This window comes from Erythrolamprus reginae, chromosome 9 (genome assembly GCF_031021105.1).
Source record: "Erythrolamprus reginae isolate rEryReg1 chromosome 9, rEryReg1.hap1, whole genome shotgun sequence".
NCBI classification, from domain to species: domain Eukaryota; kingdom Metazoa; phylum Chordata; class Lepidosauria; order Squamata; family Dipsadidae; genus Erythrolamprus; species Erythrolamprus reginae.
Window position 1 is genome coordinate 29,546,500 of NC_091958.1, and position 22,514 is coordinate 29,569,013.

Sequence of the window (22,514 nt, forward strand, 5' to 3'; positions counted from 1 at the left end):
GCCTTTGCTTCCAGTCATCGCTTCAGTTATTTTATTTTATTTTATTTTTTGTTAGAGTTGAAAGGGACCATGCAGGTCATCAAGTCCAACCCCCTGCCTGAGCAGGAATCCTAAAGCACCCCAGCCAAATGGCAGTCCAATCTCCTCTTGAAAGTGTCCAGAGTTGGGGAGTTCACAACCTCGGCAGGCAGGTTGTTCCACTGGTTGATCGCTCTGACCGTCAGGAAGTTCTTCCTTACTTCTAGGTTGAATCTCTCCTTGGTCAGCTTCCAGCCATTGTTCCTCGTCAGGCCCTCTGGTGCTCTGGAGAATAGAGTGGCTCCCTCTTCTCTGTGGCAACCCCTCATATACCTGTATACAGCTATCATGTCCCCTCTGCCCCTCCTTTTCTCTAGGCTATCCATGCCCAGTTCCCGCAATCTCTCTTCATAAGTCTTGGTTTCAAGTCCCCTAATCATTTTGGTTGCTCTTTTCTGCACCTTCTCCAGAGTTTCAATGTCTCTTTTGAAGTGTGGTAACCAGAACTGGATGCAATACTCCAGATGTGGTCTGATCAGGGCGTAGTAGAGTGGTATTAATACTTCCCTGGTCTTGGAGTGTATCCCGCTGTTGATGCAGCTTAGGATAGTATTGGCTTTTTTGGCCGCTGCTGCACATTGCTGGCTCATGTTTAGTTGACTATCCACCAAGACTCCAAGATCTCTTTCGCAGTCACTACTGCTAAGTGGGGTTTCTCCCAGGCTGTATGTGTGTCTAGGGTTTTTTTTTTAGCAAGGTGAAGGACTTTGCTCTTGTCGACGTTGAACATCATGTTGTTATTGTGGGACCATAGTGTTAATCTGTCTAGATCTTTCTGTATTTTGAGCCGGTCCTCTAGGGTGTTGGCTACCCTGCCAGTTTGGTGTCGTCTGCGAATTTGATTAGTTCCCCTTCTACTCCCTCGTCCAGGTCATTGATGAAAATATTGAAGAGTACAGGGCCCAGGACAGAACCCTGTGGTACCCCACTGCCTACCTTCTTCCATGTGGATTTGGAACCGTTGAGGACAACTCGTTGCGTGTGGTTGGACAGCCAATTGTTTATCCATCTGCATGTGTTGTAACCTTCCCCGTTTTTTTCTAATTTGTGGATTAGGAGGTTGTGGTCAACTTTATCAAAAGCTTTGCTGAAGTCCAAGTATATGAGGTCTATTACGTTGTGTTGGTCTACTGATTTGGTTATGGTGTTGAAAAATGATATGTTTGGAATGATTTGTTTCTGACAAACCCGTGCTGGCTGTTGGATATAATGCTGTTTGTTTCTAGGTAGTGGCAAAGTTGTTTTTTAATTATTTTATCCAGCATTTTTCCAGGTATAGAAGTCAGACTAATTGGTCTGCAAGGGTTCCTTCCCACATCTACCTGTCAACTACATTTACCTCCTTCACTCCTGAGCTTCCCCAACACCAATCTGGCCTATAGTTGGGTTGAAGCAGACTTGGGATTTTGAATTCCAGCTGTCACTCGCTGCTCCAGCCGAAGGCCCACACATTTATTCCTGCCAGATGCCGTCTGCGAGGTAGGGGGAAGTGGGATGAGGCCTGGCTTGGAGAAGATTGGCATCCTGATGGATGGTCGTAATGCGGAGCGAGGTCGGGCAGGCCTTAGCTCCGGCAGCTGTGGCCTCTAATTGAGATCTGGCCCTGGACACCGTTCGTAGTTGGCCCAGCCCTCCCAAATGAATCCCTGGCCTTTCCTTGACCAGGCTGGCTTTTTCAAGTCTTCCTTTTGGAGCCTGTCGAATGGCCAAGGGATCGTGGCCGCAACGTTAGGCTAAAGACATAAGGCTTCATTCAGGAGCTCCGGCTTTCTATCGATCGCTGCCTTAATCCACGCCAATAAAAGGGCACTCCTCGTCTCACCATTGGCAGTCATTAAGCGAATGGCACAGTTGTTAAGTGAACCAATTATTTGCTAGGGGCCAATGTTGCTGAAAATCTGAAGTAAATGCTTTTTAAAAAAACTAAACCTTGTAAAACATGGTCACGTAACTGTGAGACCCTGCAAACAGCCATAAATGCCAGGCCAGTTAACTAACATTCAGGCAGAAGCCTGGGAGGAGACTAGATTACTATCAGAGTTGGAAGGGACCTTGGAGGTCATCTAGTCCAATCCCCATCACCCGCTCAAGCAGGAGACCCTCCACCAGGGATGGTGAACCTTTTTTTTTGCTTGGGTGTCAAAAAGGATGTGCGCATGCGCAATAGCCCACACCCATAATGCACTCTTCCCTCACATGCACACACAATACGCACAGCAGAGCTGACATAGGGCAAAGCTTTATAGCTTTAACTATTTTAACAGATTTAGTTTTAACTATTAGATTTGTGTATGTATTGTTTTTTGTACTGTATTTTGTGAGCCGCCCTGGATCTTCGGAGAGGGACGGCATACAAGTATAATAAATAAATAAATGAATAAATAGCTCCACGTGCCACTTGTTCCACCCATGCCATAGGTTCGCCATCACGGCCCTTCACCATTTCGAACAAATGGCCGTCCAGTCTCCCCTTGAAAGTCTCAAGTGTTGGAGCTCTCACAACCTCCACAGGCAACTTCTTTTCCACTGGCTGATTGCTCTCACCGTCAGAAAGTCCCTCCTTATTTCCAGGTTGAATCTCTCCTTGGTCAGCTTCCATCCGTGATTCCTCGTCTGGACTTCTGGTGCCTTGGAAAACAGCCTGACCCCCCTCCTCCCTGGGGCAGCCCTGCAAATACTAGAACACCGTTATCCTGTGTCCCCTGGTCCTTCTCTTCACCAGACTTGCCAGGCCCGGTTCCCTCAACTGCTCTTCCTCTGATTTAGCCTCCAGTTCTCTAATCATCCTGGTTGCTCTCATCTGCGCTTTCTCCAGAGTTTCAATTTCCTTTTTGTAGTATGGTGACCAAAACTGGTGTGGCCTTACTAAGGTTTGACCATAAGGACTTCAGAACTGAGTCATAAGTGTGCCCCTGGGAATGTCTGTCATAACTTTAACTGGCCACTAAGCAAGCAATTGTAAGTTGTGTATTACCTGTCCTCTGTCAGCATCTCCGTCCCCTGCTCTGGATATTTTTGCTAAGGGTGAAGAGCACAGCTCCTTCAAAATGAGTGGAAAGCATCAGATGAACTTTGCCATTGGAGATCAGCTCTGGCTCACCCAATTTTATTTGGGGGGGCACCTCAGAGAATACCCGTCCTCCAAACTGTGGGCCAAACCAGGGCACAACCTCAATGTGTCTTGTGTTAGTTCCCCCCCCCCCCCATTACGGATTGTGAATGTAAATAAATGGCGACAGAGAACAGATTGCTAAAAAACACTTCATCGTTTTCTCTCTCTCTCTTCAGAGTCAAAAATTTCAGTTTGGGGGCAACGCTTGGAAGGTTCTCAGGGGCTCCATCGAGACCGGGTCTGAGGGGCATCCATGGAGAGTCCAAAGGGGTGTTGGACATACACACACACTCCCCCCCATCATGGCCATTACGTGGACCTTTGGTAGAGCCATATCTGAGGGCACGCGAGACTGTGCCAAAAATCACCCAATGGATAAACCAGAAGTTCAGAAGAACAGACTTCCAGTTTGCCCATTGTGCTGTTTTTTGCACTCCGGAGGGTTCAAGGAAGCTTCCTGAAGACCTGGAGTGCAAAAAACAGCACAACGAGCAAACTGGAAGTGCATTTTTTTCACCTACCAGACTTCAGAAAAGCCTGTGTACATATGCAGCAGGGGGGGTTGTGCATACATGTAGGGGAGAGGAAAGGGACGTGGGCACGTGCACGTATGCTAGCACACACACACACACCTTTTGGCACACAAACCAAAAAGGTTCATCATCACTGGTGTAGGATCTCCTGCTTGGGTGGGGGGTTGGACTAGATGACCCACAAGGTCCCTTCCAACCCTGCGAATCTAAAATCCCCTAGGAGCCCTGCCTGAGCCTCAGTGAGAACCCCTGGACAACAGCCCCTCCCAACTCTGATGGGGAAGCCCCCCCCAACCTTGGCCCAGTGATGCCCCCTCCACCTGTCTCCAAGCTGCCGTACCAACAGGGAACCAGAGGCCGTTTCCACGCAAGTATTTGTTCAGCGCCTTCCGCGTCACTCCTGCCTCTACAGCAACGGTGAAATCTTCCGGGTTAAGCTCAGAAATCTGGTCCATTTTCATCAGGTTGACACACACACCTCCCTGGGGGGAAGGAGCACAGGCAGGGTTCACACAACTCCAAGACCCAAATTATAAGTATTAACAATAGCAGTAACCCCTATATCCGTCCAATAGCATTATAGATGCAAATAAGGTAACCACAATTTGCATACTGCCCCCTAAAAATCTGGCTCCTCATTTTACCAACCTCGGAAGGCTGAGCTAGTCAGGATCGAACTGCTGGCAGTCAGCAGAGTTTGCCTGCAATGCTCCATTCTAGCCATTGCGCCAGCAGGGTTCATATCAGTTACTTCAGGTAAAGTTTCTTAAAATCAAATCTCCTGCCTGAGCTGGGAATTAAACTAGACAACCACTAAGGTCCCTTCCATAGACGCTGTTATTCCATTAACGATCAAACAAATCCCATGGCATCTCCTTGTGTATCCACTCCAATTACCATATTTTTCAGAGTATAAGACGCATCTTCATTTTGGGGGAGCAAAATAGGGGGGGGGGGGGGAATCTACCTACCAGGTATTCATCTGGCTAGCGTCCTTAGTCTGTTCAGCTTCAGCACATTATTTTATCCCCTGGTTAGGAGTGAAAAAAACCCACCTTTTTTGGAGGGAGTAGCAATAAAAACAAGCCTGCAAAGACGTAGGGCTGGAAAAAACCTTATTTGCAGCAGCAATGAAAAAATCCTGCAAACTGGAAGATCGTTAGCACCTGATTAGGACTGGGAAAAATGCTTCAAAAAAGCTACATTTGGAATATAAGATGCACCTGAATTTTCAGCCTCTTTTAGAGCCATGGTGGCTAGAGTGCAGCACTGCAAGATACTTTAGCTAACTGCCAGCTGTAGTTCAGCAGTTCAAATCTCACCACTGGCTCAAGGTTGACTCAGCCTTCCATCCTTCCAAGGTGGGTCAAATGAAGACCCAAACTGTTGGGGGCAAGAGGCTGATTCTGTAAACTGCTTAGAAAGAGCTGTAAAAGCACTATGACATAGGTCTAAATGCTATTGCTATTCGGGGGTGTGTGCGATTTATACTCTGAAAAATACGATACTCACATCTCTGTCTATCTTACTAAACCCTAATCATGTTAAACCCTAACAACAATAGTCGCATCTCGTGTGAATTTAAGTTAGGAAAACCTACATAGGATTCCAAATTGGGAGGGAGATGGTGTAATCTCCCATCGTCCTTCTTAGTCCCCACCTGCTGAAACGGTCTGTTCTTTTCCTAATTAAGGTGGCTCTCCCAGGTTACAAGCAGAAGCTGGCAGGGCCCTTGGGCAGAAAGAGGAACCGGTGGCGCAAAAAGGAGACTGGCTATCAGGCTGATGGAACACGACCCCCTCTTCCCCTTATTTGACTCTCTTTCTAAGTAGCAGGACCTGAATCTGGATCTCCGTCCTTCTGGCTCATCCTTTCGATGCCCAGGGAAACTCTGGGTTCTGGACTAGGATCCTATGCCATTCGAGGCTGGTTCAGCCAATGCACCAAATCCAAATGGGCTCTAACGTGGGTTGGTGTGCCTAGAACCGAGGCTTTTGCAGCTGACAAACCAGGTTTCAAGGCTTGGGGGCAGGAGTGGGTTGCTACTGGTATGGTGCTATGCAGTCGCGTCGGTAACAGCCCGCTGGTGATGTCACCGGCCTGGTGCCGCTCCCTGGAGTTGCCACTTTTCCCCAATTTTTTAAAAAAATATTTTTCAATTTTGGGGGCATTATTTTTTCTTCTTCTGAGCATGTGCAGAAGCAGTTTTTGTCACCGTGCATGCGTCACCATTTTGTTTTGGGCAGGTTTGTTTTATTTTATTTTCCTTGTCAGCATGTGCAGAAGCCATGTTCTGGCCCTGTACATGCTGTTTTTCAGCTCTGTGCTGTGCAGGAGGAAGCAACCAGGTAGCGAGGTAAGTCACAACCCACCCTTGCTTGGGGGATGTTGCCTGCAGCTTATCCAAGAACAAAAGAAGCTGCAGCTCAGTGTCAAGCATCCAAGCCATCCACACAGTGCTCTAGTCCACAAAGAGGAGGAGTTCAACTTATTCTCCAAAGAACCAGAAGGCAAGACAAGAAACAATGGATGGAAACTAATCAAAGATAGAAGCAACCTCGAATTAGGGAGAAACCTCCTAACAGTGAGGACGATTATCCAGGGCAACAGAAGTTGCCTCCAGAAGTTGTGGGTGCTCCGTCACTGGAAGTTTTTAGGAGGACAACCATTTGACTGGAATTCTTCAGGATCTCCTGCTTGAGCAGGGGGTTGGACTAGAGGACCTCTAAGGGTCCTTCCAGCTTGATTTTGAATAAACATTGATCCATACCATCCCAGCTGACTAACCAAAGCTCAGAACCAACCCTGAGAAAAAAACCCCACCCTGACCTAAGTGGCAGACCAAGCAGAGTTAGCAGATCCAGGCCCCTAGGTCCAGCTGAACTAAATTGACCTCCAAGCCAAGACTCCGCCACATCCCATGCAGGGTTAAGCCCCGAGAGCTTCATCAGCAGGACCAGGCCAGCCTCTGCTCTACCTGGCCGCAGCTCCTCAGGTTCTTACCTGCACAGCGGTGACACCCCCTTCCAGCCCTGTGCCTGTCCCGAAGGGGATGACGGGAACTCCTCGGCTGTAACACGTAGCTGCCAGCAAGCTGACCTGCTCCACGCTCTGGGGCCAGACCACGGCATCCGGGGGGCAGTTCCTAGGGGGGGGGACACAGCAAGCCTCTGTACAGGCAAGTCCTTGACTTATGACCACAACGGAGCCCACCAAATTTCTGTCGCTAGGCAAGACATTTGTTTAAGTGAATGTTGCCTTCTTTTAAGACCTTTCCTTGCCACGGTTGTTAAGTGAATCCCTGCAGTTATTACCGGTTTTTTCAGAGTATAAGACACACCTCAGTTTTGGGGGAGGAAAATAGGAAAATGAATCTGCCTACCAGGTATTCACCTAGCTAGCATCCTTAATCTGGTCAGCTTCAGCACAATATTTTATCCCCTAGTTAGGGCTTTAAAAAAACTTTATTTGCAGAGAGTAACAATGAAAGAACTTGCAAGCTGGTAAGAGCTGGGAACATTGTTAGCACCTGGTTAGGGCTGGAAAGAAACGTATTTGGAGCATGTTTGAGCAATGGAAAAAACCCTGTAAAGACTTAGCGCTTGGAAAACATTCTTTGAAGAGAGTAACAATGAAAGAACTTGCAAGGTAAGAGCTGGGAAGATTTTAGAAGCTTCATGCAGAGTATAAGACGCACCCAAATTATCAGCTTCTTTTAGGGAGGAAAAACGTGCATCTTATACAGTGGTACCTCAAGATACGAACCCCTCGTCTTACGAACAACTCGTGATACAAACCCAGGGTTCAGAAAAATGTTGCCTCTTCTTACGAACTTTTTTCGAGTTACGAACCGGCGTTCGGAGACTGCTGGGAAGCCGCGCGGCTGTTTTAAAAGGTGACAGCCGGGTGGCGGGGCTTCCCAGAAGCCTCCCGAACGCCGGTTCGTAACTCGAAAAAAGTTCGTAAGAAGAGGCAAAATTTTTCTGAACCCCGGGTTCGGTTCAGGAGGTTGCTGGGAAGCCCCCCAGCCCGGCTGTCACCTTTTAAAACAGCTGCACGGCTTCCCAGCTGTCTCTGAACGCCGAATGCGGAACTTCGGGTTTGGCGTTCGGCTTTGGGAGACAGCTGGGAAGCCGTGCGGCTGTTTTAAAAGGTCACAGCCGGGCTGGGGGGCTTCCCAGCACCCCCCCGAACCCTGAACTTTTGCCGAACTTCCGGGTTCGGGGTTCGGGGGGGTGCTGGGAAGCCCCCCAGGCCGGCTGTCACTTTTTAAAACAGCCGCGCGGCTTCCCAGCAGTCGCCGAACGCCGAACGCGGAAGTTCGGGTTTGGCGTTCGGCTTCTGGAAGCTGCTGGGAAGCCGCGCGGCTGTTTTAAAAGGTGGCAGCCTGCCTGGGGGGCTTCCCAGCAACCTCCCCAACCCCGAACTTTTGCCGAACATCCGGGTTCAGGGTTCTGGAGGTTGCTGGGAAGCCCCCCAGGCCGGCTGTCACCTTTTAAAACAGCCGCGCGGCTTCCCAGCAGTCGCCGAACGCCTTTTTTTGCGGGGGGGGGGGTTTGGTTGCACGGATTAATTGACTTTACATTGTTTCCTATGGGAAACAATGTTTCGTCTTACGAACCTTTCGTGTTACGAACCTCCTCCTTGCACCAATTAAGTTCATATCATGAGGTATTACTGTACTCTGAAAAATACGGTAAGTGAGTAACACGTTTTGCTAAGTGAATCTGGCTTTCCCATTGACTTGGCTTGTCAGAAGGTCGCAAAAGGGGATCACACACCGACACACATACACACACATGGGGACACTGCAATTGTCATAAAGATGAGTCAGTTGCCCAGTATCTGATTTTTTGATCACATGACTATGGAAAAGCTACAATGGTTAAGTGTGACAAGCCATCCCAAGTTGCTTTTTTTCAGTGCCGTTATAACTTCGCTCACTAAACGAACTGTCGTAAATGGAGGACTTCTCGTACAAAGGAGGATGGGAGGATCTGAACCAAATAGCACCTTTTAATAAATAATAACCTGTAAAGAAAGGCCTCCTCCAACATACAATTCAGGCTTTGAAAAGCTTGAGAGACACAGGGAGACCTCGCTCACCGAGTGCCTTGTTTATTGACCAATCCAAGGATTTGTTCTGTGAGGAAGCCTCGCATTTCTGACCACTGTAGCATCCTCCTGGTAATGCAGCCGCCATTTGCGTGTTTCACAACAGGCTTCCGACAAACAGAATCAAGGGGAAAAACAGCAGCAGCAAAATTGTCAGTTGTGGCCCTGTGGTGGCTCACTCAATGACCAGAGTGCCTTGCTTTGTGGCTGAAGTGGAAGTGGAAGACTCACCACCACCCCAAGCTCTGTTTCCATTCATATATCTATATCTATATTTATCTACATATCTCTGTCTGTCTGTCTGTCTGTCTGTCTGTCTGTCTGTCTGTCTGTCTGTCTGTCTGTATGTATGTATGTATGTATGTATGTATATGTATATCAACAGAATATATATTAGTAATAGATTCTGCAGTAGATTCTACAGTAGATTTGACAGGAAAAAAAATATATACATATATAACTCTTGCCTGGTACAAGCTGAGAGGAGGAGATCCTGTGGTCTAGAGGTTAAAGCTACTGCCTTACAGCCAGACTTCCAAGGTTCAAATCCCAGTAAGGGTATGGCTAACTTATGGGAACAAAATAAGCTTGAAATAGATCTATACTAGTCTCCCTTCCTTTTCACTATCAGCAAAAATATGTTATATACAGACAGACGAACATACATACATTCTGTAGAGTTTCCATATACTGTATATATCAATACATAATACCTGAAGAATAATTCAATTGTATACATATTTCCCAATCAATCCAAACAATCACCTATTTTTAACAGAGTCTTGCTATTATTAATCAGTCTGTTTCTTTCTTTTCTCCACTCTTCCCTCTCTCTACCTCCCTCTCCTCTATCTATCCCTCTCCTCCTTCCTTTCTCCCCTTCCTTTCTACTTTCTCCTTCTCCTTCTAAAGCCTTCCCTGAGTGATTTTAATTCTAATACATATGACATTTAACAATCTGATAACATTTTACCACACTTCTTCAAACTGTCGGCATCACTTTTAAACTTATTTTTTTTAACATCAGTTCCGTTTGCGCTGGCAGATGCATCACGGGCCGGTCCTCCACTGTTTCCAAGGCGGCCATGCGGGCCATATCTAAGCACCCCGTGGGGCGGATCTTGGCCCGTGGGCCTTGAGTCTGACGCTCCTGATTGATGGATTGCCCTTTTGGGATTTGTTTTTTGTTTACAAAATATATTTTATTATAAACATACATAAGGACTCTAGACCTATCCCACCTCTCAAAGGACCCAACAACAAAGAATACCACGATGATTCATCCAAAGCTAACCTTCTCAATTCATTCTTTGGCTCTGTCTTTGTCAACAGCAATGGCTCATCCACCAAATTCATCACTCGCACCTCAAACTCTCTCAATGACCTAACCCTAACCCACTGAAGATCAAGTTGAAAAAGCATTACATGACCTTAAACCTTCCCTATCAGTCGGACCAGATGGTCTATGTGCATACTTCCTAAAAAAAGCTCTCTTCTGCTATAACTGGACCACTAAGCATAATTTTTGAAAAATCCTTCAGTACCAGCACACTTCCTAAGATATGCAACGGTCATCTCCATCTTCAAAAATGGAGACCCCTCTCTTGTCAATAACTACAGACCAATATCACTATGCTGCGTCCCATGTAAAGTTATGGAATCAATTATAAACCAATCAATTACTCTCCACCTAGAAACTAAGAATCTGCTCTCTAACAATTTGGATTCAGAAAAAAACTATCCCGCAATCTACAGCTCCTTCACTGCAAAAACATATGGACAACTCATCTTATCAAGGAAAATCTATAGATGCAATTTATATTGACTTCTCCAAAGCCTTTGATTCAGTGGTCCATGACAAACTATTTCAAAAACTCACATCTTATGGCATCTCAGGATCCCTCCACAGCTGGATGACTGCATTCCTTTCTTTTCTTTTTTTTAATAAATTTTATTAGTTTTCATAAAATAGACAAACAGACGCACCAACATTTAATATAAAAAAATGGGGTCATAATTTCCCCGCTTATCTCAAAAGTATAAATTTGAATATAGAAAAAAGAATACATATTCAAATACAATTCATTGTTATAAATGTTAAAAAATGATTTGTTAAATTTCACATTAAAATTTTTCACATTTAAACTAATACTAATATAAATTCAAAATTCTTCTCATAATAATTCTTCATATATAAACTAATTCTGATATACTTCTAAAAACAAACTTATTCTGTCTAATACTATTATAACTCATAAATCATATTTTACCAAAGTAATTTACACATTCATTTATTTGTTCTTCATATTACTGTTTCTTCTTATTTATCCATATATAAACTTTGTTCCATGTTTCATAAAATTCCGTATCTTCTTGATCATTTAGGCGTCTTGTCATCATATCCATTTCAGCGCAATCTAATATTTTTATAATAACTTCTTCTTCATTGGGGATATCCTCCGCTTTCCAATTTTGCGCATATATAATCCTAGCCGCAGTTAAAATATGTATAACTAAATATAACATTTCTTTCTTATAAGTCTGATTTGTGATTCCTAATAAATAGAGTTCCGGGGTTGCTTCTATATCCTGCTTCACTATTTCTTTTATCATTTTTTCTATCATTTTCCAATAGAGTCTAGCTTTACTACACGTTCACCATTGATGATAGTAAGACCCTATTTCCTTTTTACATTTCCAACACAACGGTGAAGTTTTAGGAAACATTTTTGCTATCCTATTTGGTGCGAGGTGCCATCTATAAAACATTTTAATTTGGTTCTCTTTTAGGGACACCGATTTTGTCATTTTCCAATTTCCGGTCCAGACTTTCTCCCATGTATCTATATCTATTTCTTTTCCAATATTTTTGCACCAACTTATCATGTTATCCTTTAAAGTCAAATCTATATTTTTATGGGCGAGCAGAAATATATAAATAATCCCTATTGTTTTAGTTTGATTGATAGTTATTAAATTACTTAATAAATTTTTATTCTTGTTAAAGATATAGAGCATACTATCTTTCTGGTATCTAGATCGAATCTGTGCATAGTGCCACCAATCAATTGTTATCCCTGCTTCTTGTAATTCAGTCCTAGATTTTAGTTTCATTTGATCATTTAGTAAGTCCTTATATGTTATTATTCTTTTTTCCTTTATAGAATTTGGGTGTACTATTGCTTCTAGGGGGGCAAGCCATTCAGGGACAGTCAAAAAATGATTTTTCCTTATGTCTTTCCAGACTTCTAATAAATATTTTCTTAATGTATGTCTTTTAAAATATGAATAGTTTTTATCCTTATCATACCATATAAAGGCAGGCCAACCAAGCATAAGATCATGTCCTTCTAATTTCAATATTCTTTTATTCTCTAATGTTATCCAATCTCTAATCCACGTTAGGGCGGCTGCCTGATAATACAATTTCCAATCAGGGAGTGCAAATCCTCCCCTTTCTTTAATATCTTCCAAAATATTTATCTTTATTCTTGCCTTTTTTCCCTGCCATAAGAATTTTTTAACTGTCATAGTTAAATTTTTAAAGAAATTTCCCCCTGGATTTATTGTGATCACCTGAAACAAAAATAAAAATGTAGGTAAAATATTCATCTTGATTGTGGCAATTCTTCCCAAAAAGGATATTTTTAAACTATTCCAAATTTCTAAATCTTTTTTAATTTCCATCATTAATTTTGTGTAGTTGTCATTTTTTAGTGTTATAGTTTTAGATGTTATCCATATTCCTAGGTATTTAACCTTTTTAACTGTTTGTATTCCGGAAATATATTCCAATTTTCTTTCTTGTATTTTACTCATATTTTTTGTTATAAATTGTGTTTTGCTCTTATTTATTTTTAAACCTGCTACTTTTCCATATTGTTCTATTGTCTGAATTAATACTGGAACTGTTGTTATCGGATCTTCAGTTATAAACGTCAGATCATTTGCAAAAGCTTGGACTTTCCAATAGTCAAACCTTTTATTTTTGGATCTGCTCTTATTTTTATCAGTAGGGTTTCTAAAGATAAGATAAATAGTAAAGGGGAAATAGGACAACCTTGTCGAACTCCTTTGTTTATTTCAAATGGTTCCAATTTTTCATTATTTAATATAATTTTAGTTGTTTGTTTTGCATAAATAGCATCTATTAAATTTACAAATTTAGGACCAAATTTCATTTTATTCAATTGCATTTTTATGAATATCCAATTAACGTTGTCAAAAGCTTTTTGTGCATCTAAGAACATTAATGATAGTGTTTTTTCAGGATGTTGTTCATAATATTCTAATGTATTAATAATCATTCTAAGATTATTTTTAATCTGTCTACCTGGTAGAAAGCCATTCTGATCTTGATGAATTATCCCATTTAAAATCCTTTTTAATCTGTCTGCGTATATTGCAGTAAATATTTTATAATCAACATTCAATAATGATATAGGTCTGTAATTTTTAATTTTTTCTTTTGGTGTTCCTGGTTTATGAATTAACGTTATTAAAGATTCTAACCATGATTTAGGAATTCTACCGTCTAGCCTACATTCATTAAAAATTTCTAACATGTTATTTATTATTGTTTCACTTTCTATTTTGTACCATTCCACCGGTATGGCATCTGGTCCAGTTGCTTTATTATTTTTTTGCTTTTTAATAGTTGTAAGGAGTTCCTCAGCTGTTATTGGTCCCTCTATATTTGCCTGTTGCTCTTCGGTTAGTTGTGGTAGTTCAGTATGTTCTAAATATTTAAAGACTTTGTCCTCACTAATATTTTCTTTTTTATATAATTCTTTTTAAAAAAATTGTACTATATCTACTTTTCCTTCTGTATCATGTTTTATTATTCCATCTTTATCTTCTAGTTTTTTAATTATTTTTGATTGTCGCTGTTTCCTAAGTTTATATGAGAGCCATCTTCCTGGCTTATTAGCATGTTCAAAATAATTTTGTTTGGCTCTTTTTATTTTTTCCACTATTTGGTTCTGTTCTATTAGTCTAATTTTATGTTTAACTACATAAATTTTCCTTTTTAATTCCCTATTCTTTGTATTTTGTTGTGATAGAATTTCTAATTGTTTTAATTCGTTTATTAATTGTTCATATTTGATTTTTTTTCCCTTATTTTGTTTTGCAGTGTAGGAAATCGTTAGTCCTCTTATGTACGCTTTAGTTGTATCCCACAAATTTTGTGGGGTAGTATCTGAATTTTTATTAATTTCAAAAAATATCTTTAGTTCTTTCTCGATCCAATCCTTGTATTTTTTTTCTTTCAAAATATTTCCATTCATCTGCCAATTTAATTTTTTTTGTTATTTCTCATATAAACTACTACAGGGTTGTGATCTGCCCATGTGTTTACATCAATTTCTACTTCTTTTATTTGTTCTGCTGTTATTTTTGGAGCCCATACCATATCTATTATTGTCCAAATTTTATGGGGGTTCGAATAAAAGGTATACTGTCTCTTTTGAGGATATCTTTCCCTCCAAATGTCATTTAATAATAATTCTGTTTTCATTTTTTGAAAGGTAGTAGGTAATAAATTTTTCTTTTTCTTTTTACTATTTTTCTTTCCCCTGGAATGATCTAATTGTCTGTTTGAAATGGCGTTAAAATCTCCAATTATCAACATGTTTTCAATATTTAATTCCATTATTTTTGATGTAATTTTTTATAAAATATCATTTGGTTGTCATTTGGGGCATAAATAGAAACAATAACAAGAGGTTTCGAGTCTATATTGACTTGTACTATCAAAATTCTACCTTCATCATCTGCAAATAATTGTTTGGAATTTATAGAATTCTCAACATACATCACTACTCCTCTTTTTTTTTGGTCTGCCAATGCAGCATACATGTTTCCAATTTTAGAATTTAATAATAATTTCCGGTTATTCTTTTTTATATGTACTTCTTGTAATATTACAATTTGAGCTTTTTGGTTTTTAATTTTAGAGAACATTTGTTTTCTTTTTTTCGGTTCATTTAAGCCATTTACGTTTACTGAAAAGATTTTCAAATCTTTCCACGTTGTCATTTGTAGTATTTTTTGGTCTCTTTAGTTTCGCGCTGAGGTTGTTTCCTTCTGGCACCTTGGTCCTGCTCTTCTCCTTGGGCGACAGCTCCCGTCACTTCTTCCTGCTGTTCTGTCAGTTCCTTTGTTAGTTGTTCTGGTTGGCATATTCCACTATTTTCAAAAAAGTCTCTTGCTTGATCCAAGTTTTCTAATTTATATCTTTGAGATTGCCAAGTTAATGATAGTCCTTGTGGAATTAGCCAACGGAAAGTTATGTTTTCTTTAATCAAGATTCTAGTCAGGAAATGATAATCTCTTCTAGTTTCTCTGACACTTCTTGGGACTTGTTTTAGTATTTTTACTTCTTTTCCTTTATGTTGTAATTTTCCAGTTCTTGCCCAGTGTAGTACATCATCTCTCAAAGTTTTTCTTACAAATTTGATATGAATTTCTCTCGGAAGGTTGTGTCGACGTATGTAGCTATTTGAAATTCTGAAAACTTCATCGATTTCTTTCTTTATTTCTATGGGATCCACCTGAAGAATTCCTCCAATAGTTTCAGCCATAGTTGTCTGTAAATCTTCATCTTTTTCTTCTATTATATTTTGAAATCTTAGCCCATATGAAGCACATTGCATTTCAAGATGTGTGATTGATTCATCATATCTTCTGTATTGTGAGTCAGATCTACCTTCAAAGTAGTCCATTCTCTTCTCCATTTTATCAGTCTTTTCCTCTACTGCTTTCACTCTGTCTTCACTTTCTTTCAAAGTTTGCTGGATTTCCTTCATCTGATCCTTCATCTCTCCTGTGTCTACCTTTAATTCAGCCACTTCTGATTTTATAGCTTCTCTTTGTTGGTTTGCATCTTCTTGTGATTTGAGCATAAAGTCTTTCATTGCATTTAAAGTCTCTTGTATTGTTACAAGGGTGGGCTGCTGTGGTTTCTCTTTCTCCTTCTCCTTAGTAAACATAGTTACAGTGAGAGTTTGTTGTGCAGGAGAGGGATGAGGTGACCCTTGGGGTGATGGAGCAGGGGTTGCCGTTTGTTTTTTGAGCGTTTTGGTGTGAGTTGATGTACTTGACATTCTTGGCTCTTTGATTATTTATTTTATTTATTTACATTTTGCGTTAGTGGAAGGAAAAGAATAACTATAAATTCCAAACCTGTTCAATTAATTTTTACCAATTTTTACCAATTTTTCACTAGGATATCTCAAAAAAGAAAAAATATCACTGTTAATATGGCAGGAATGTCAATAGATTTAGAACCAAATATCACAATGCAATTTGTCTTAATACTCTAAATTCAATATATAATCAATATTATTTAAGCGACATTTCTATTGCAACTATTTTTCAAAATAAAAAAAATAAGAAAGAAAAGATAAAACAATTTAAGTAGGAGAGTATAAAATGCGAAAGAAAGAAAGAGAAAAAAAATGCAGAGGTAGCAATATAAAAAAAAGAAGAGGGGGAGGAGGAAGGGAGTATAGAAAGCGATCTCAAAAAGTAAAAAGGGAGTGTCACTAGAAGAGAGCAGGAAACCAAGGATGATTAGCAATGCATTTGTTATAAACTATTTTTCTTTTACAAAAAAGATTTAATACAATGAAAATTAGAGAACAAAATACAAATATAATATACTTATATTGGTCTTACAGGAAAAACAGTCCTTGTTGATTCAAGGTCTAATCGGTTTTCAAAGTAATTTTATTGAGTGTTTGACAAAGTCTCGTTAGTCCAACAATACCAGTAAAATTTAAATCTTGTTATAATTTGTACCGTCGCAGTTTATTCAAAGTCCAGTCTAATATGTAGTTTTAAAATGGAGTAGGTCTTATTTCACAGCCCAAGACGATGCAAACTGCCTCTCCGCTGCAAATCCGACGAAACAGCAAATAATCCAAATGTAAAGATCCAAACACAAGCAGTCCAGAAAGGAAAAGGTTCTTTTTAGCTTTAATCTGTCAGTTCCATTCACTTTTCATTTGTTTTGAAATTACTGATTTATTTCATTTCGTTCTTTAAAATTAAAGATTAGAGCAGAAACATTTTTAATCCTTCCGCTATCAAAAGTAGAGCCCGGAGTTTGATGTTTGAAGTTTACCAAGGGTTCAGGAATTCCAAAATTTATTAAGTTTTATTTCGCTTTGCAAGTTAGATCATTCATAATCTCATATCGAATGTTATATGGTTGATTTTCTCTGATTTTAAACGTTCGAAAGTTCAAGTTCAAATTTAATATGGGAAGTGAAAGTGAAAAAAATTAGATCCGGCTGCCAATTTGCGCTTGGATACAAGTTTTCAAATAACTTTCTCCTTCGCCTTGTTAGAAACACTTTTACTTTCAACTTTCTTTATACTCTGATCTTCTATTTTAGCATGGAACAAATAGGAAAAAAAATTTACCTTGATTTTTTCTTTTTCTTTGTATTCTTCTTTCACGATTTAAAAATCTTTACTTTCGCTGCTCTTTTCTTGCTTCCCGTTGGTTTGGGGGGATCGCAATGGCCGTATCCTCTTAGGAACAGAGGATCGGTTCTCCCTGTTCCAGAGCTGTAGGGCAGACCGCTGTCTCTGGAGCTTAGGCGAGAGTTCCTCGGACGGAGGGAAGCCCCCTGTTCTAGGATCGAGCTATCCGGACTCGATCCGATCGCAATCGGCGACCTCTGGAGGGGTGAAAGGAGTCTCGGGGCAGAGCCCTGCCCGAGAGACTCTGCTGCGGTCCCGAGCCAGACCGGAAGCCTCGGATGACTGCATTCCTTTCTAACAGGCAACAAGTGGTCAAAAGAGGAAGCTCCATATCCACACCCGTCCCTGTTAAAAGCGGTGTCCCCCAAGGTAGCATACTGGGACCTACGCTCTTCATTCTCTACATCAACGACCTTTGCAATCTCATCACAAGCAACTGTGCTCTTTTTGCAAACGATGTAAAACTCTTCAACACCACTGATAACACAACTACTCTACAAAAAGACCTAGACTCAGTTTCTGACTGGTCCAACACATGGCAACTCCAAATCTCAACCAGCAAATGCTCTGTCCGACACCTCGGCAAAAAGAATCAGAACTTCAAATACAAACTTAATAAACAAATTATCACAGATAATCCCCACTCGGTCAAGGACCTTGGAATACAGTGATCCCTCTATTATCGCGAGGGTTCCGTTCCAAGACCCCTCGCGATAATCGATTTTTCGCGATGTAGGGTTGTGGAAGTAAAAACACCATCTGTGCATGCGCGCCCTTTTTTTTCTATGGCCGCGCATGCGTAGATGGTGGAGTTTGCGTTCCCCGCCACCCACGCAAAGGGGAAACCCCGATTCGGCTCCTCGCTGCTGCTGCGCTACCGAGCAGATCAGCTGCTGGGCGGCCGAAGGAACCTTCCCTGGGTCTTCCCCCTCTTGCTGGCGGGCGGGCGAGCGGCGGGCATCAGCGAGGAGCGGGGGTTTCCCCTTTGCGTGGGCGGCCGGGAAGACCCAGGTTGGGGGTTCGGGGGGGTGCTGGGAAGCCCCCCAGGCCGGCTGCGACCTTTTAAAACAGCCGCGCCGCTTCCCAGCTGAGTCCTGAAGCCAAACGCCAAAGGCGAACTTCCGCGTTTGGCTTCAGGACTCAGCTGGGAAGCGGCGCGGCTGTTTTAAAAGGTCGCAGCCGGCCTGGGGGGCTTGCTGGGAAGCCCCCCAGGCCGGCTGCGACCTTTTAAAACAGCCACGCCGCTTCCCAGCTGAGTCCTGAAGCCAAACGCGGAAGTGGTTTTTTTTTTAATTAATTTTTTTTAAAAATCGCGATATAGCGTTTCACGAAGATCGAGATCGCGAAACTCGAGGGATCAATAACTAAAGATCCAAGTGCCAAAGCCCACTGCAACAACATCGCTAAGAAGGCCTCAAGAGTTGTTAATCTAATCCTACGTACCTTCTGCTCTGGAAATCTCACACTACTTACCAGAGCTTACAAAACTTTTGCCAGACCCATCCTCAAATACAGCTCATCTGTTTGGAACCCATATCGCATCTCAGACATTAACACCCTTGAAAATGTTCAAAGATACTTCACAAGAAGAGCCCTTCATTCCTCCACTCGAAACAGAATACCCTATGAAACTAGACTTACAATTCTGGGTCTTGAAAGTTTAGAACTTCGACGCCTTAAACATGATCTAAGTATTGCCCACAAGATCATATGCTGCAATGTCCTGCCTGTTAAAGACTACTTCAGCTTCAACCACAACAACACAAGAGCACACAACAGATTCAAGCTTAATATTAATCGCTCCAAACTGGACTGTAAAAAATCTGACTTTAGCAATTGGGCTGTCGAAGCATGGAACTCATTACCGGACTCTGTAGTATCATCCCCTAACCCTCAACATTTTACCCTTAGACTATCCACGGTTGACCTCTCCAGATTCCTAAGAGGTCAGTAAGGGGCGTACATAAGCGCACTATAGTGCCTTCCATCCCCTGTCCTATAGTCTCTCCTATATCTCGTATTTCTTCTCTACTATATCCTCTATAAACTTCATTGTGTATTATTGTGTATTGGACAAAATAAATAAACAAACAAACAAACATAAACAAAACATTATAAAAACATTGGATGAAGTGTGGCAGACCTGTTTCTTATTTTCTGGAGTGATACTGTATTTCTATATGACCATAATTTAATATTTCTAATACTATATACATTTTATTTTACATGAATCTTACATCAGTATCTCTTTCATTCCTATATTCAACCAATCCTCTTTTCCCACCTTGCCCTCTTATTTAAGTTAGTTGACTATTTAATTGGTTGTCTTTATTTTATTTTAATTTTTGTTTTTCACGATTGTCTAACCAAAAGTAAAATTTATTCCAGCTTTGGTAGTATTACAACTCATCTTTATCTTTTATTTCCATTGTTAGTTTGTCCATTTCTACACAGATCATACTTTTTTCTAATAATTCATCATCAGTTGGTATGTTTTCACTTTTCCACTGTTGGTGCAAAAATTAATCTCACCGCAGTTATTCTGTGCAGAATACAATAACTGTGTATTACCCTTTTGTTGTGTGCATGCACTGAGAGCTTACGCACTACAGACAATCTCCTTGTGTGTCCAATCACCTTTGGCCAGTAAAGAATATTCCTATTCCAGGTGAGGAGAAAGAGAAGCTGCCCAGGAACCTCACCAGGCTCTGAGGCCGGATGTAGCAAACACATACCTGTGCATGGACTCGTCCTGCCCATGTTGCTCACGGACAACAGCAGCGGTGGACACATTGGACTCCCCCACAATCGCTCTGAGGGAATTGAGGAAATCCTCTGTCAGCCACTCCTGGGGAAGGAAAGGAGGCCATGTGGAGATCATAACACAATATGGAAGCCGGAATGTGTTTGTGGCTGTCTCAACTGACCCGGTTGGCAAGTTTACATTATATTATTCCCCGTGGGCGCCTCCTTCCCGGCAGACCCACGGAATCTTTAATCCTTTCTTTTCTTTCTGTTTTCTACCAATTTCCCAGAGGCACTAAAAAAAGACCCCAACCAATGAGAATTAAAAATGTGTAACAGTGAGGACTAGGGGAACAGCTTCACTTCAGAAATCATAGCCGCTTCATCACGGGAGGTTTTAAAGAAACAACTGGACAGTCACTTATCTGAGATAGTATAAGTCAATGATTGCAAACCTGCGGCACACATAGCCATATCTGCTGGCACGCAAGTCTTTGGCCTAAATCAGCTCCAGCGCACATGTGCACACTTGCCAGCTGATTTTTGGCTTGCACAGAGGCTCGGGGAGGGCATTTTCGGCTCCCAGGGGGCCTCCGGGGGGCAGTGTTCCCCGTAAGCTGCGCACGTGAGCACGCGCGCGCCCCAAAATACCCCCCCCTGTGCACCCTTTTCCAGGGGTGCGCACTTCCCATCCCCCTGCCAGCCCGCCGGGGGGGGGCAGGGAGGCGCCGGCAGTAGAAGGAAAGGGAGCCGTGGCCGCCCCTGCCTCCCCACCGTGCCTCCGGCCCTCTCGTGCCCCTGGCCTCTCGGCTCTGCCCCCCTGCCCGCCCGATCTGCCCCCTCTCCTCCTCTTCTGCCAGCTGCCCGGGAAAGCCCTGTGCCGGCCAAGAAAGCCGGCTTTCCGGGAAAGCAGCGCGCCTTTTAAACAAGCTGCTTTCCTGCACCTCTTTCCTGGGGGGGGGGAGTGGCCTCCCCCCCCCGCCCAGGAAAGAGTTGCAGCAGGAAAGCAGCGCATTTGAAAAGCGCACTGCTTTCCCGGAAATCCGGCTTTCCTGGCCGACACAGGGCTTTCCCGGGCAGCTGGCTTGAGCCTTATGCCAGTCAGCAAAGCCGGCTGCCCACTGGAGACGTGGAGAGAAAGAAGGGAAAGAGAGGGAGGGAAAGAGGAGAGGAAAGAAGGAGGGAGAGAAAAGTGAACGAGAGGGAGAGAGAAAGGGAGGAAGGAAGGAAGGAAGAGATAAATATAAAGGGAGAGAGGGAGAAAGAGAGGGAGAGGGAGGGGAAGAGGGGAAGGAAGGAAAAGAGAGAAAGAGAAAAAAGTGGAAGGAAGAGAGAAGGAAAGAAAGGAAGGGAGAGAGAAAGAGAGAGAGAAGATAAGAAAGGAGAGAGTGAGAGAGAGCAAGAAAGAGAGTGAGAGAGGAGAGAGGAAGGAAGAGAGTGAGAGTGAGAGCGAGGAAGAAAGCAAGAGAGAGAGACGAAGGAAGGAAGAGAGAGAGAGAAATGATAGAAAAAAGGGGAGAAAAAAAGAGAAATGAGAAAATGATTGAGGCAGAGAATGACAGGAAAGAGAGAAACAGAGAGAAGTGAATCTAGGTCCTCAGCTGTCTGGATTCAGGCCCGGCTACAGCACGGAAACTGCTTTGGTCGCGTTGATGGATGATCTCTGGCGGGCCCGGGACAGGGGCTTGTCCTCTGTCCTGGTGCTTCTTGACCTCTCAGCGGCTTTCGATACCATCGACCATGGTATCCTTCTGCGCCGGCTGGAGGGGTTGGGAGTGGGAGGCACTGTTCTTCAGTGGTTCTCCTCCTACCTCTCCGGTCGGTCGCAGTCGGTGTTAGTGGGGGGTCAGAGGTCGACCTGTAGGTTTCTCCCTTGTGGGGTGCCTCAGGGGTCGGTCCTCTCCCCCCCTGCTCTTTAATATCTACATGAAACCGCTGGGTGAGATCATCCAAGGGCATGGGGTGAGGTATCATCAATATGCCGATGATACCCAGTTATATATCTCCACCCCATGTCCAGTCAGTGAAGCAGTAGAAGTGATGTGCCGGTGCCTGGAGGCTGTTGGGGCCTGGATGGGTGTCAACAAACTCGAACTCAACCCAGACAAGACGGAGTGGCTGTGGGTCTTGCCTCCCAAGGACAATTCCATCTGTCCGTCCATTACCCTGGGGGGAGAATCACTGACCCCCTCAGAGAGGGTTCGCAACTTCGGCGTCCTCCTCGATCCACAGCTCACATTACAGAAACATCTTTCAGCTGTGGCGAGGGGGGCGTTCGCCCAGGTTCGCCTGGTGCATCAGTTGCGACCCTATTTGAACCGGGAGTCACTGCTCACAGTCACTCATGCCCTCATCACCTCGAGGCTCGACTACTGTAACGCTCTCTACATGGGGCTACCCTTGAAAAGTGTTCGGAAACTTCAGATCGTGCAAAATGC

General features: G+C 42.7%; 1 protein-coding gene across 3 annotated transcripts in view; it reads right to left on the bottom strand.

Moving 5' to 3' along the window:
- Positions 1-22,514, bottom strand: part of LDHD (lactate dehydrogenase D) — a 47,341-nt gene that overhangs the window by 21,611 nt on the left and 3,216 nt on the right. For all 3 annotated transcript variants that reach the window (XM_070760691.1, XM_070760689.1, XM_070760692.1), the window contains exons 2-4: positions 20,067-20,179; positions 6,727-6,868; positions 4,064-4,205 (exon numbers count right to left, since the gene is read on the bottom strand). In XM_070760691.1, the coding sequence (XP_070616792.1) occupies positions 4,064-4,205; positions 6,727-6,868; positions 20,067-20,179 (397 nt within the window). The remainder of the gene's footprint in view (positions 1-4,063; positions 4,206-6,726; positions 6,869-20,066; positions 20,180-22,514) is intronic.